Below are 12,104 nucleotides of genomic sequence, written 5' to 3'. Positions count from 1 at the left end.
ATGGAGGGACTAGTGGAATGCAGAAAAGCCAAAGCTAATCTATAGTCATCAAGGAATAAATGTCCATTTATTGACTCTGACTTGATGATGTATATTGCCAAACCTCAGTATATAGAACTCACAAAGGGGCCAACATTTCTGAACTTGTCTCTTACCCCTGCACTTGTAGCAGGAGGTGCTTTTGTCTTTTCATTTTAAAGATCTCTCCCTACTGAAAGTATATAGTGTTATACCAAAATGAGACCTTGCTAAAAACTTCAAAGAAAAAAAAAGCACGAAAGAAATATTTATGCTTTTAAATCCCTCAGATTTGGGGGCTATTTGTTACTGCAGCAAAACCTGACAGGTAAAATCAGGTCTGTATTCAACACTTGCACACACCCCTCGCCCTAGTATTCTCATTCCAGTTTTGTAGGAGAGGAAGCTGAGGTCCAGCAAAGTCAAGCAACTTATGTAGGACTGTAAAGCTGAGAAGAGGCAAAATCCAAATGTAGGCTAACCCCTAGCCTTTATGCCACATGTCACATTCTTTCACATGATCCAGTGGAAGAGTAACAGACAAAGAAGACCCTGTGCCAACTTCAATAACTCCAGGTGTCAGATGACACTTCTCTTTCCAGCTGTAACCCATAAGCCAGTAGACTCATTCCTCATATTGTCTCCCTCCTTCCAGCCCTCCCCCACTGCTGAAAGTGCTCTTTGTCTTTCACTTTCTTCCGAATTGTTGTTTAAAATGGCTTTTTTTGGTGACATTGTTCCAAAATGAGCAAAGAGAAAGTTTACCCTCTCTTGTCCTTGTTATTTTGCAACATATAAGAAATTCTCTTGGCTATTTCCTCCCCATCTTCATTTGAAAAAGGGCCAGATGCCAGTGGCTCATGCCTGTAATCCTAGCTACTCAGGAGGTAGAGATCAGGAGGATCTCGGTTTCAGAGCCAGCCTGGGAAAATAGTTTGTGAAACCCTATCTCAAAACACCCTATCACAAAAAAGGTGAAGGCCCTTAGTTCAAGCCCCAGTACCACAACAAACAAACAAACAAACAAAAACTACCAATTTTTGCTTTATACTGTATGTATACATTGCCACATGTAGTGAGTACCTACTGTGTGCCAGCCACTGTACCAGGGCTGGGGAGTGACAGGTCAGAGACATTGCTGGAGGTGTTTGATACCCAGTGGGAGGTGGTGTGTAAACACAGTGTTATTCCAAGTGCGATGAAATAAGCAAGTACAGGCTTGGGAGGAATGTTGAGTAGGTTTGAAACACATGAGCTGAGTCTTGAAGCCAGTTGATAAGGAAACAGGAGGGGAAGAGCAGAGCAAAGACATGGAGATGATGACTGCAGCCCTTCCCAGAGAGCCACAGGGAGCTGGGTTGAACTGAACTTGTAAGTGGGAGGTGGAGAGATAGAAGGCAGTAGCTGGAGACTGTCTGGAGAGACAGAGGAGTGATGCCTGAGGACCTGGCGTTAATACAATGGGTTAAAATGCCCAGGAAGGTAAGAGAGTAAACCATGCCCTGGTTCCTGTCTATGGTATTGCTTCACTCAGCCAGCCTCTGGGCCAGGACACACTGATGGTTTGTTTTTCCCCTTTTCCCTCATTGCTTCTTGTGTGCTCTCACCTTGCCCCTACAACTTATGAAAAACATTTTCTGTGGCCTTCTTTTGCCATAGGGAGCAAGTTGAAAGCATTACTTTTTTCAGCCATATCTGTATTCCAACAAGAGATTAACCTGCAATGCCTACAAATATTCCCAGACTCTTAGGTGCTGGCACTGTGCTAGACACTGCACATGCGGGAGCAATGTCAGTTGATCCCTCTGCCAACCCGCTAGGAAGGCTCCAGAAAGCCCCAGGCAAACAACGACCAAGAGGTGTGACAAGATTTGGGGGAGTAACAAGAGAGAGTAGGATTCAGGGATAGGGAACAACTTTCAGCTGCAACATGCCACCATAAAGGATGACTGTTGACATACACTGCTGAGGCTGTTGGTCCTTCATCATGTCAGTACTCAATGTTAGGAATGAGACCAAGATGAGCTTCATGGTCTCTGTGCCTTTGGGTTTGGATTGTTATTTTCAGGCACATAATTTGGTCAATGACAATGACATATAAGTCATGCAGAACGAAACATAATGGGACTGTATACATTTAGTTTTGTGTTTTGTCTTAAGAGAGGGAGGACTAGAGAGGACCCTATCTATACTATCTACCTGCCTCTGACCCTTTAAAACTGCTTTATTCTGTTGAAACCCTGTCCCCTTGTGACCGTTAGGTCAGCGGAGCCAAATCAGGTATTTTTGAGATCACAGGACCACCATTACTCACACTGAATTTGCCCTTGATCTGACCCTATCTCCTAGACTCCTAACTTGACTCAGATTCTTCCTTCTGGTTCTTTGGGTTCAGCCTTCCCCACCTTCCTTCAGGGACTCCAGCTTGATTTTCCTTCTGCTCAGGGCTCACTGGGTCTCATGCTACTGGCACAAACTCAGGCTTCTTACCCTTCTGTGTCAGGCAGACAGTTTGGTGTGAGCAAAGCCTACTGATGGGGTAGTAAGAGAGACATTTACTCAGCACATTAACCAATCACAGTATCTTCACATCGCTAAATCTCATCGTTCTTCTCAGTTGTCTTCTTACTGAAGATGACCTCCAGGTCTGCGTGTGACTTTCAACACTTGCCTTGCAATTACTACACTCATTGGATTCCCCTTCTATTCGCACTCCTTTTTTGAGAGTACCTCTTCTTCCTTACCTCTTAGTATCAGTGTGACCCAGGGTTCTGTCCTAGCCCCTCTTTTCTATTTGCATTTATTTCTTATTCATTCTCATGACTTTGAAACCTCCCTCTTGAACTTGACATAAACATCTAATATACATCTTAATCTTCAGACCAGACCTGCTCCACCTCAGACTTTCCCATCATAACTGATGTCCGTTATATCTCTTTGAGGAGTCCTATTTTCTTTCCTTTTTTAATCCACATTCAATCCTTCAGCAAATTCAGTTGGTTTTACCTTTGGAACATGTCACCATCCCCTGCTACCACCTTTGTTACCTCTTGCCTGGATTATTTAATAGCTTTGTAACTATTCTTTCTGTTTCACTCTTGCCCTTTACAATCTATTATCAACACAGTAGACAAACTGATATTTTTAGAAAGTGTAAGTCAGGCTGTGTCACTCCTCTTCTCAATGTAAAAGTCAACATCCTCATGATAGTCCAAGAAGTGTCCTGACACCATGGGTCATAGCCAGATCCATGACCTGACCCCTTCCCTTCCTCCCTTTCTTCTCTTCCCCTGATAGGATCCTGCTACACTTCCATCCTTCCTATGCCTCAAATATGCCAGACCTATGCCTGTGTTAGGGCTCATGTACTGGCTAGTCTCTCTGCCCTCTCTTCTCCCAGACAGAAGCCTAACTCTCTCCCATGCCTCCTTCAAGCCTTTGCTCTGATGCTGTCTTCTCAATGATGTCAACTGTGACCACCCAGGCACTCCACTCTTGCCTTCCCTGATTTCCCCCTGTAACATTTGCACCTTCTGACATATTAAATACTTTACCTATTTGTGAGACTCTGCCCCAAAGTCTAAGTTCCAATTAGGAGTGTAGCACCTAGAAAAGTAGCTAATATTTATGTAGTGCTGTTTTCTAGGCTCTATTTTAAGCATATGCTAACAAATTTAACTTTTATCTCAACCATGGGAGGTAAATATTATTGTTATCTCCATCTTATGGATGAGAAAAATGAGGCATGCAGAGGTTAATGACTTACCTAAAGTTGCATATCTAGTAGTGGTGAATCTTAGACTCAGATGCTCTGGGTCCAGAGTTAAATTCTTTTAACCCAACCAGTAAGCTGTCTCTCATTGCATAGCACTGGACGGGTGCTCAGTAAATGCTTGTGGAATAAATACATGAATAAATTCCTAAAAGAGCAGTGACTAGGCAAATAATAATGTTAGTGCTACCTTACAGATAAGGAAACTGATGGTGCAAGACGTTAAGAAACTTGCTCACACAGGAAGTAGTAACACATCTGAACCCAAAAGGCTGCTTCTGTTTCCAGGACTCACACCATGGACAAAGGAGAGGGATAAATTGCCTGTAAACATCCACTCTTGTGGGCTCCCCTTGTAAATACTTCATGTAAATGCTTTGCTTAACACACTGTCTCGTAATTCTCATTAAGTATCTGAAGGAGGTAAGAGACAGCATCAATCTTCAACACACTAACATGAAAACTAATCTCATAGAATTCAACTGACTTCCTCAGAGAAAATATTACTCAGGAACAGAGCTGCTCTTTCACAGGAGTCACGCCGCCTGCATCATTTTATGCCACCAGACTTGGGTGGAGACTGGCCATGCATGGTCACTGCTCCTTCTAATCCTGGTCTGAGAACCACTCAGTGACTCAAAGTCATTTCTGTCAACTTTCCAAGTGTGTGTTGGAAACCAAGTTGTCCTGGCAGGTTGTCTGTCTCATGGAGATATTCCCACACTGAGAAACTGAGTTGATTTATTTACATCTTTGCATTCCTGACTTTGCCATCTGACCAGCTGAGAATCATTGAAGGAAGATGTCAGGGATATTAGGAGATAGGGTCCAGGAATAGTTTGTGTTTTTTGGAATTTTGAGAACACAGGGATCTTAGAGAAGATAGAAGCTAAAGCTGCTTGTTAAACTACAACTGAAAGTCAGACACAGTGGTTCAGACCTGTTATTTCAACTGCTTGGAAGGCTGAGACAGAAGGATTGTGAGTTCAAGGCCAGCCCAGGCAACATGGAGATCCTGTTTCAAATACACACACACACTCAGCAACTGGTTTTAGGCAGAACTATACCACTATGAAAAACTAGTCTTAAAAGGCCTTCTATTTCAAAGTTTCTTTTTCCTTCTCCACAGCTTAATTCTTCTAAACAATGAGCCATCTCCCCTAGCTCTCTTAGAGCCCTTGTGACTTTAGATTGTCACCATCTGTTTACTCTGTGTTTCCCCAGCTAAAGTGTGAGCTCCCCAAGGGTAGGGGTGGGTCTTACTCATCTTTCTCTTGCCAGAGCTCAGTGCACAGCCTGTTTGGGCCATACAATATTAGGCTCAAAATGCTTAAAGAACCCACGTGGCCTCAGCTACAGATAACTGGTGATCACAGAGTCTATGTTCCAGTTAGAGAGCACATTTGCAATTCTGAACAACCTGTCAATTACCCTTTTTGCTTCTCCCCTGCCATGTTACATGTAGGATGACACAAGACATGGGTCAAAGGCAGGCAACTGAGGGAGAGACCCCAAGGTGATGTGGGATGCTGCTGACTGGTGTATTACATGTACTGGGAAGGATCAAAACCCTATTACTGCTAGGCACTGGTGGCTCATGCCTGTAATCCTAGCTACTCAGGAGGCAGAGCTCAGGAGGATCGAGGTTTGATGCCAGCCTGGGCAAATAGTTCGTGAGACCCTATCTCGAAAAAACCTTCACAAAAAAGGGCTAGTGGAGTGGCTTAAGGTGTAGGCCCTGAGTTCAAGCCCCAGTACACAAAAACAACTAAACAACCAAAAAAGGCCAAACCTATTACTGGCAATGATATATTCTTTGTACTTAGGGTGCTGTTAAACAAAACTGTAGGTAAAGATGCTGGGATTTTCATGGAAACTGAAATGAAGCCATGACACGAGGGAGTGACCTCTCTTCTAGGTAATGCCTAGACAAAGATAGGATGGAACACAGAAAAAGATCAATAGAATATGAATCCACCAAGACCCTTTTAGTGCTCTGGCTGAGTGGTCAGTTTCTCAACAGGAAGGTCTCACTGTGGGATGTTTGCACCTTTCTGTAATTATTATTGCAATTTACTATATAGTAAGCCATATGCATCCTCCAGGAAGGAGGAAATAAATCCTTTCAATTTTTTTTTTATAACTCTGTAGGTATTGGATCTGGACCCCATGGGTCCTCAAACTATTTTTGTCCTGATTCTGGAGTTCTACTTAGGCAGGACTTGGTTCTTACCAAGGCACAATTCTGTGTGTGCATGCTCTGGTAAACCTTGAACATCATTTGATGGATGTGTGAATTTGGTTCGTGTGTCTGGTACCATCCTCACACTCCGTCCAGTGCCCCACACAGGACCCTCTGAACCCACCTGTCCTTATTCTCTTTGTTTGTTTCTTTTGACTACTTAACAAATGGCTAAGCATTAAGAAATCTACTACAATTCACAGTATTGCTCTTTGCTTGACATTTCATTGAATTTCAGCTACTCAAAGGAGTAGCTAAGTGGCTGAAATTTATTCTGCCTAATCTTTTTCTCAAGTTCAAGTTAAACACTGACATACTCTGTTTTGGCTTCCCTGCTTGCAGTTCCCCAGGTTGGAAACCATCTACCTTGATGAAAGTGATTTATCACTGGTACTATGTATAACACAGAGAGCAAAACAGAGCCCACTTGTTTACTTGACTATGACTTTCTGGTGTGAACCAGTCATAGACACTACTCAGTTGACAGCACCTGTTGTAAATAGCAGTTACATATCAAGTGCTCTAGGCTTTGGATTAGATGGTTCTGGAACTGAATCCTGGCTCTTATACTTTCTACTTGTGGGATCTTAATGCTTCTGAACTTCATTTCGCTTTACTTATGTGCAAAATGAGGAACTGTAATGCGTCCTCACTAACTAGCTATTGTGAGGTCATACTATTATGGAAACCTCATTAGTCAATTCACCTAAAAACACTGATTATGAGCTTCCTGTTAAAGTGCTACCTCCTCCCAGAGACATTTTAATAAGGCTCCACCTCTCTCTTCAGGGCAAGCAACTCTGATGCAGGCACAGGGTGGGTCAAGGTCTTGGGCAAATCATAGTGTACGTGAGTCAGAAGAAAAAGAGCTTCCAAAATCAACAGAGCTGAGAGGGTTGCCCTCAGAAATAGGGAAGGTCTTCACCAAAAGGAAGATGATTAATTCATTCATCTAATAGTTGAGTGCCTACCTAGTGTGTGCCAGCCACTGTTCCTAGGGCTTGAGATGTAGCAGAGAAATGAGGCAATCAAACCTTTCCCCTCATATACCCAAAACACTGTGACACAGGTTACTCCAGAGGTACCTGCACAGCCATGTTTATTGTGGCACTATTCACAATAGCCAGGTTATGGAAACAGCCAAGATGCCCCACCACTGACGAATGGATTAAGAAAATGTGGTATCTATACACAATGGAATTCTATGCAGCCATGAAGAAGAACGAAATGTTATCATTTGCTGGTAAATGGATGGAATTGGAGAACATCATTCTGAGTGAGTTAGCCTGGCCCAAAGACCAAAAATCGTATGTTCTCCCTCAGATGTGGACATTAGATCAAGGGCAAACACAACAAGGGGATTGGACTTTGATCACATGATAAAAGCTTTAGCACACAAGGGAGGTGTGAGGATAGGTAAGACACCTAAAAAACTAGCTAGCATTTGTTGCCCTGAACACAGAGAAACTAAAGCAGATACCTTAAAGCAACTGAGGCCAATAGGAAAAGGGGAACAGGTACTAGAGAAAAGGTTAGATCAAAAAGAATTAACCTAGAAGGTAACACCCATGCACAGGAAATCAATGTGAGTCAATGCCCTGTATAGCTATCCTTATCTCAACCAGCAAAAACCCTTGTTCCTTCCTATTATTGCTTCTACTCTCTCTACAACAAAATTAGAAATAAGGGCAAAATAGTTTCTGCTGGGTATTGAGGGGGGAGAGGGAGAGGGTGGAGTGGGTGGTAAGGGAGGGGGTGGGGGCAGGGGGGAGAAATGAACCAAGACTTGTATGCACATATGAATAATAAAAGAAAACTGAAAAGAAAAAAAAAACACCTTTCCCCTCAAGGAGCCTACAATCTAGTGGGGATAGTAAGTATAATAAATCAACTGAATATAAAGTGGGTCAAAGGTGTGTGAATCAGGGATGGTGGCAAGAGGACTGTTGGGTTTAAATTGTAAGCAAGGTGGTGAAGAGCACCTTCCTGAGAAGGTGGTACCAGAGTAAAAAGTTGATGAGAATGTCTCTGGATGCCACAGGCAGAGCAGGGGTGGAGTGAGAGTGGACAGAGAAGAGAAGCCAAAAGAGATGACTCATTTCCAGGCCCCAGCTTCAGGTCTACTCTCATTCATGTCTGGTGATGTCAGAGGGAGCCCAGGGCAGTTTCTGTGCTCAGTATGGGTGTTTTGTTGTTGTTGTTTTTGTTTTGCGATGGGTCTTTTCGAGATAGGGTCTTGTGAACTCTTTGCCCAGGGTGGCTTTAAACCGCGATCCTCATGATCTCTGCCTCCTGAGTAGCTAGGATTACAGGTGTGAGCCACCAGTGCCCAGCTTCATTATGGTTTTTCTAGGACCAGTTGGCAGGGCCCTTTCCTCCACACTAATCTGCATTCCGCTGGATCTCAGCTTGTGTCCAGAGGCCTCACTTTTTTTTTTTTTTTTTGAGGTAGGGTTTTGCTATGTAGCCCAGTTTGCCCTCAAACCTGCCATCTTCATGCCGCTGCCTCCCAAGTGCTGGGATTACAGATGTGCACCACCATACCCAGCAGTGACTTCATTTTTTTACAAAAACAAAGAAACTGTGAAGTAGGGTCACTGTGCATAGTCATGCAGGTGGTACAGAGCAAATGCCACATTTAAGAAGTTCTAGTCATATTTTAGGCACACAATGTCTGTATGTTTATGAAGATTTTCTGCCAGGTAACAGCAATTTGTCTTTTTTCAGTACTGGGGATTGAATTTAGGACTCCATACCTGATGGCATGTACTCTCCCACTTGAGCCACCCCTCACCCCAGTCCTTTTCGCTTCAGTTTGATTTTCAGATAGGGTCTCATGCTTTTGCCCAGGCTAGCCTCAGGCCACTCCTTCTACCTCTACCTCCTAAGTATCTGGGACCACAGGCTTGAGCCACCAGGCCTGGCAGTAAAGTGTCTTTCTAATGAAAGCTGCGTGATAGTCTTCTGACACTTGGAAATAGAGCAGCACTCTCTAACTCTGATCAGGCCACCAGCATCTTCTGGTGAATAAGAAAATGGCATGTTTAAACTACACATTTAAAAACCATGGCATATTCTTCAAGCTTCTTTTAATCCTTCAAGTCCTAAAAGGCTGTGGTGGTTTTTTTTTTTTTCCCCATCTGCCATGTCTGCACTGAGCCTGATAACTTCTTAGGAACTGAGATATAAATATGCATCAAATGAGTCCACATGTAGATAAGAATAACACCTACGATTATGGAGCTTAGTCAAATAGCTGGGCTACAGTCTTCATGCTTGAGGATATAAGCAATCCCCCTTTGGGGTCGCAAAGAAATCCCATGCCCCAATATGGCAAAGAATGGGCCACCCAGAGCTCTGAACCCATGTAACTGGGCAGCCTCTTGGGGGTTTGTTGCAGCCATTTCAGTTTCTGTGGGCCTTGATCACTGGGGAAATGTACAGAGTATGTGGCCTTTGTAACCTTAAAACATAAGCCTTCTTGGAATATTGCCATTCTCAGGCATCAAGCATGTTGATGAGCAAAGTCCTCAGAGTGACTCTAGGGCAGAAATATCCCAATTTAAAAATATTCTCCAAGTGCCTTATAAAGTGTTTGCAGGTTTGATTACTATAGGCCTCCATGTGCTATGGCAGGTGGTCTGTCTGTGTTTATTTGCTCCTCTGATTTGTGGTTATTAAGAGGGACTGCATTTGTCCCACCCTGTCTCCTCCAAGAGGGACAAGGAGTCCTTAGACCAGAGGGATGAAACTTCAAATAAGTGGGCCACGCTGGGGACTCTTGACTCCGGGGGCAGAAATCAAGAGAGTACTGATCCTCCCTGGGAGGCTGGGGAAGGAAGAGGGCAGTGGGCAAGGTTGGGTGTCATCTGGATGGCAGTATGGCTGCCAAGGACAAGGGCTGGTGTTCTAGCCACTGGCCATGGAAACTGGCTCTGGTACCCTTTTGATTCCACTTACTTTTGATGGCCAGTCTTACTTTTGCTGTGTCCTTAGAGTAGAAGAGTAGAGTCACTATTCTAATAAAACACAGTGCTCAGAGAGTAATTGGCACACATAAATAGATCTCACAGTCTAAAACAGAAGGGTTGTCTTTGAATTCCCTTTGGTTGGCAAGGAGACCTGGGGATAGCCAGCTAGTAGAGAGGCCTCATAAGGTTTTGAGTGAGTGACAGTCAAAGAAAGTATCCAAATAATCTGCAAAAAAGCAGGGAGCTAAGAAGATAAAATGAAGCCTAGTCTCCAGTCCTCAGTCACCATGAATTTAGAAACACGTGTGAAAGGTTGTAGCCATCTCAAATATCCAGAGAGGAACAAAGGGGACAGACAAACCTGTCTAGGTTACTTTAGTTGGCCATTGACTCCCAACTTGGTGCTTTTTCTCTTACTCTTGGTGGGACCCTCTAACTGACCTTCTGGACTTTGTATTTTCAGCTTTCAATATCAGGGCCATAGATACCCCACCTCGTGTTTTGTCTAATTTTTTGCATACCTTTCTTTATGTGTCTCCTTACCATTTTGTAAATTCTTCCATACCCCTGATCTTATTTGGTCAACACAACTCTGACAGGTAAGTAGAATTACCATCTTTGCTTCATGGATAAGAAAAATGAGGCCTAGGGAAGTGAAATGACTTGTTCAAAGTCACTGAACCTAGGCATTCTTGCTGTATTTCTGTGTTCCATGTTCTATCTGTAAACCACTAATAGCCATGCCATCTATTTGAGCATACCTGCCAATATAAATGTTTATGTATCAGTAAGTGATAAAACGTATGAAGATATTAATACATTATGCAACACCTAAGATATATGTGCTTTTACAAGGGTGAAAAACTGAATTTAGGATTAAAAAGAACCCATGGGACTAACATTTGTTGATAATTATTGAAGGTAGATAGCTGAGTATGTGGGTACTATTTTATTATTCTACTTTTGCATATGTTTGAGATTTTCTATAATAAAAATGTTAAACAAATAAGCAAAAAAGAGCTTCAAAAGAGTTGTGGAAGCTTGGTCAAGGAGTCTTGGAACTGGGCGAGGTAAGCAGGGAGAGTTTCCAGGAATTCCCCTAGGAACTGCCTGCCTTCACCAGAACATCCAAGGGCGTGGTTAATTTTCTCTCTAGGTTTCAGCAACGGCAATATTGTTTGGTTGGACTCTTCCCTCTCTGAGAGACTGGTGGTGTCTAGTCAATACAGCTGAACTCCAGAGCTGTATTGCTGGTCCATAACCCTGGCTCTGCCACAGGCTGGTTAAAAAATCCTTAACTTCTGTATGCCTTGGTTTCCTCTCTGTAAAGAGGGGATAATGATGGTAGCTGCTTCATTGGGTTGTTTTAAGGATCAAGTAACATACACGAATCACACATATATGAAGTAGGAAGTCAGGGTTTGAAGATATAGTAAGTGCATGTACTTGCTATAGTTATAACAGTTAACGACTCCCCCTGTTCTTATCTTCATAGATTCAATGCAATCTGAATTCTCAGAGATCCCTTGATTCAATTTCTAAAAATGTTTGAATTTAATAGATGTCAGTTCTCTGGGACAGCGTGATTCAGAAAAAGGGGAAATAGTTCTGGCTTATGTTAAACATAATAGGGAACAAAATCTGATGGAAAGAGGTGAGATAATAATTAAATACTCAAACCACAGTACCACCAAAAATAAAATAAAATTCCTGGGGCTGGGGATGTAGTTCAGCACATGCAAGGCCCTGAGCTTGATCCACAGCATGACTACCAAAAAATAAAAATAAAAATAAAAAAGAAAGAAAGAATTTGCTCAACTGGTAGAGCACTTGCCTAGCAAGTGTGAGGCCCTGCCTGAGTTCAAACCCCAGAGCTGCCAAAAAAAAAAATTAATGGCAAATAATTAAAGAAAAGATATTTTAGTATGAGGTCAACTGCCAATTGCTCTGTGACTAGACACATTGTCCACCTTGCTGACCTGTCACGTCATCTCTAAAGTGAGTGATTTGGAGCAGGTGGTCCTTAAGGTTCCTTCCAGACTAGACATTTTTCCATTGTATTTTGGGTTCTGGTTTCCTTTTAGCTGTAGCCATTCTTAGG

At 42.9% G+C, this 12,104-nt stretch overlaps 1 protein-coding gene across 1 annotated transcript in view; it reads left to right on the top strand.

Moving 5' to 3' along the window:
* The first annotated feature begins 1,325 nt into the window (after positions 1 to 1,325).
* Gja5 (gap junction protein alpha 5) overlaps positions 1,326 to 12,104 on the top strand; it is a 49,763-nt gene continuing 38,984 nt past the window's right edge. The window contains exon 1 of the mRNA XM_074050597.1: positions 1,326 to 1,500. Coding sequence (XP_073906698.1) covers positions 1,453 to 1,500 — 48 coding nt within the window. The 5' untranslated portion in view covers positions 1,326 to 1,452. The remainder of the gene's footprint in view (positions 1,501 to 12,104) is intronic.

This window comes from Castor canadensis, chromosome 12 (genome assembly GCF_047511655.1).
Source record: "Castor canadensis chromosome 12, mCasCan1.hap1v2, whole genome shotgun sequence".
Taxonomy (NCBI): domain Eukaryota; kingdom Metazoa; phylum Chordata; class Mammalia; order Rodentia; family Castoridae; genus Castor; species Castor canadensis.
This window is presented reverse-complemented; position numbering and strand designations above follow the sequence as displayed.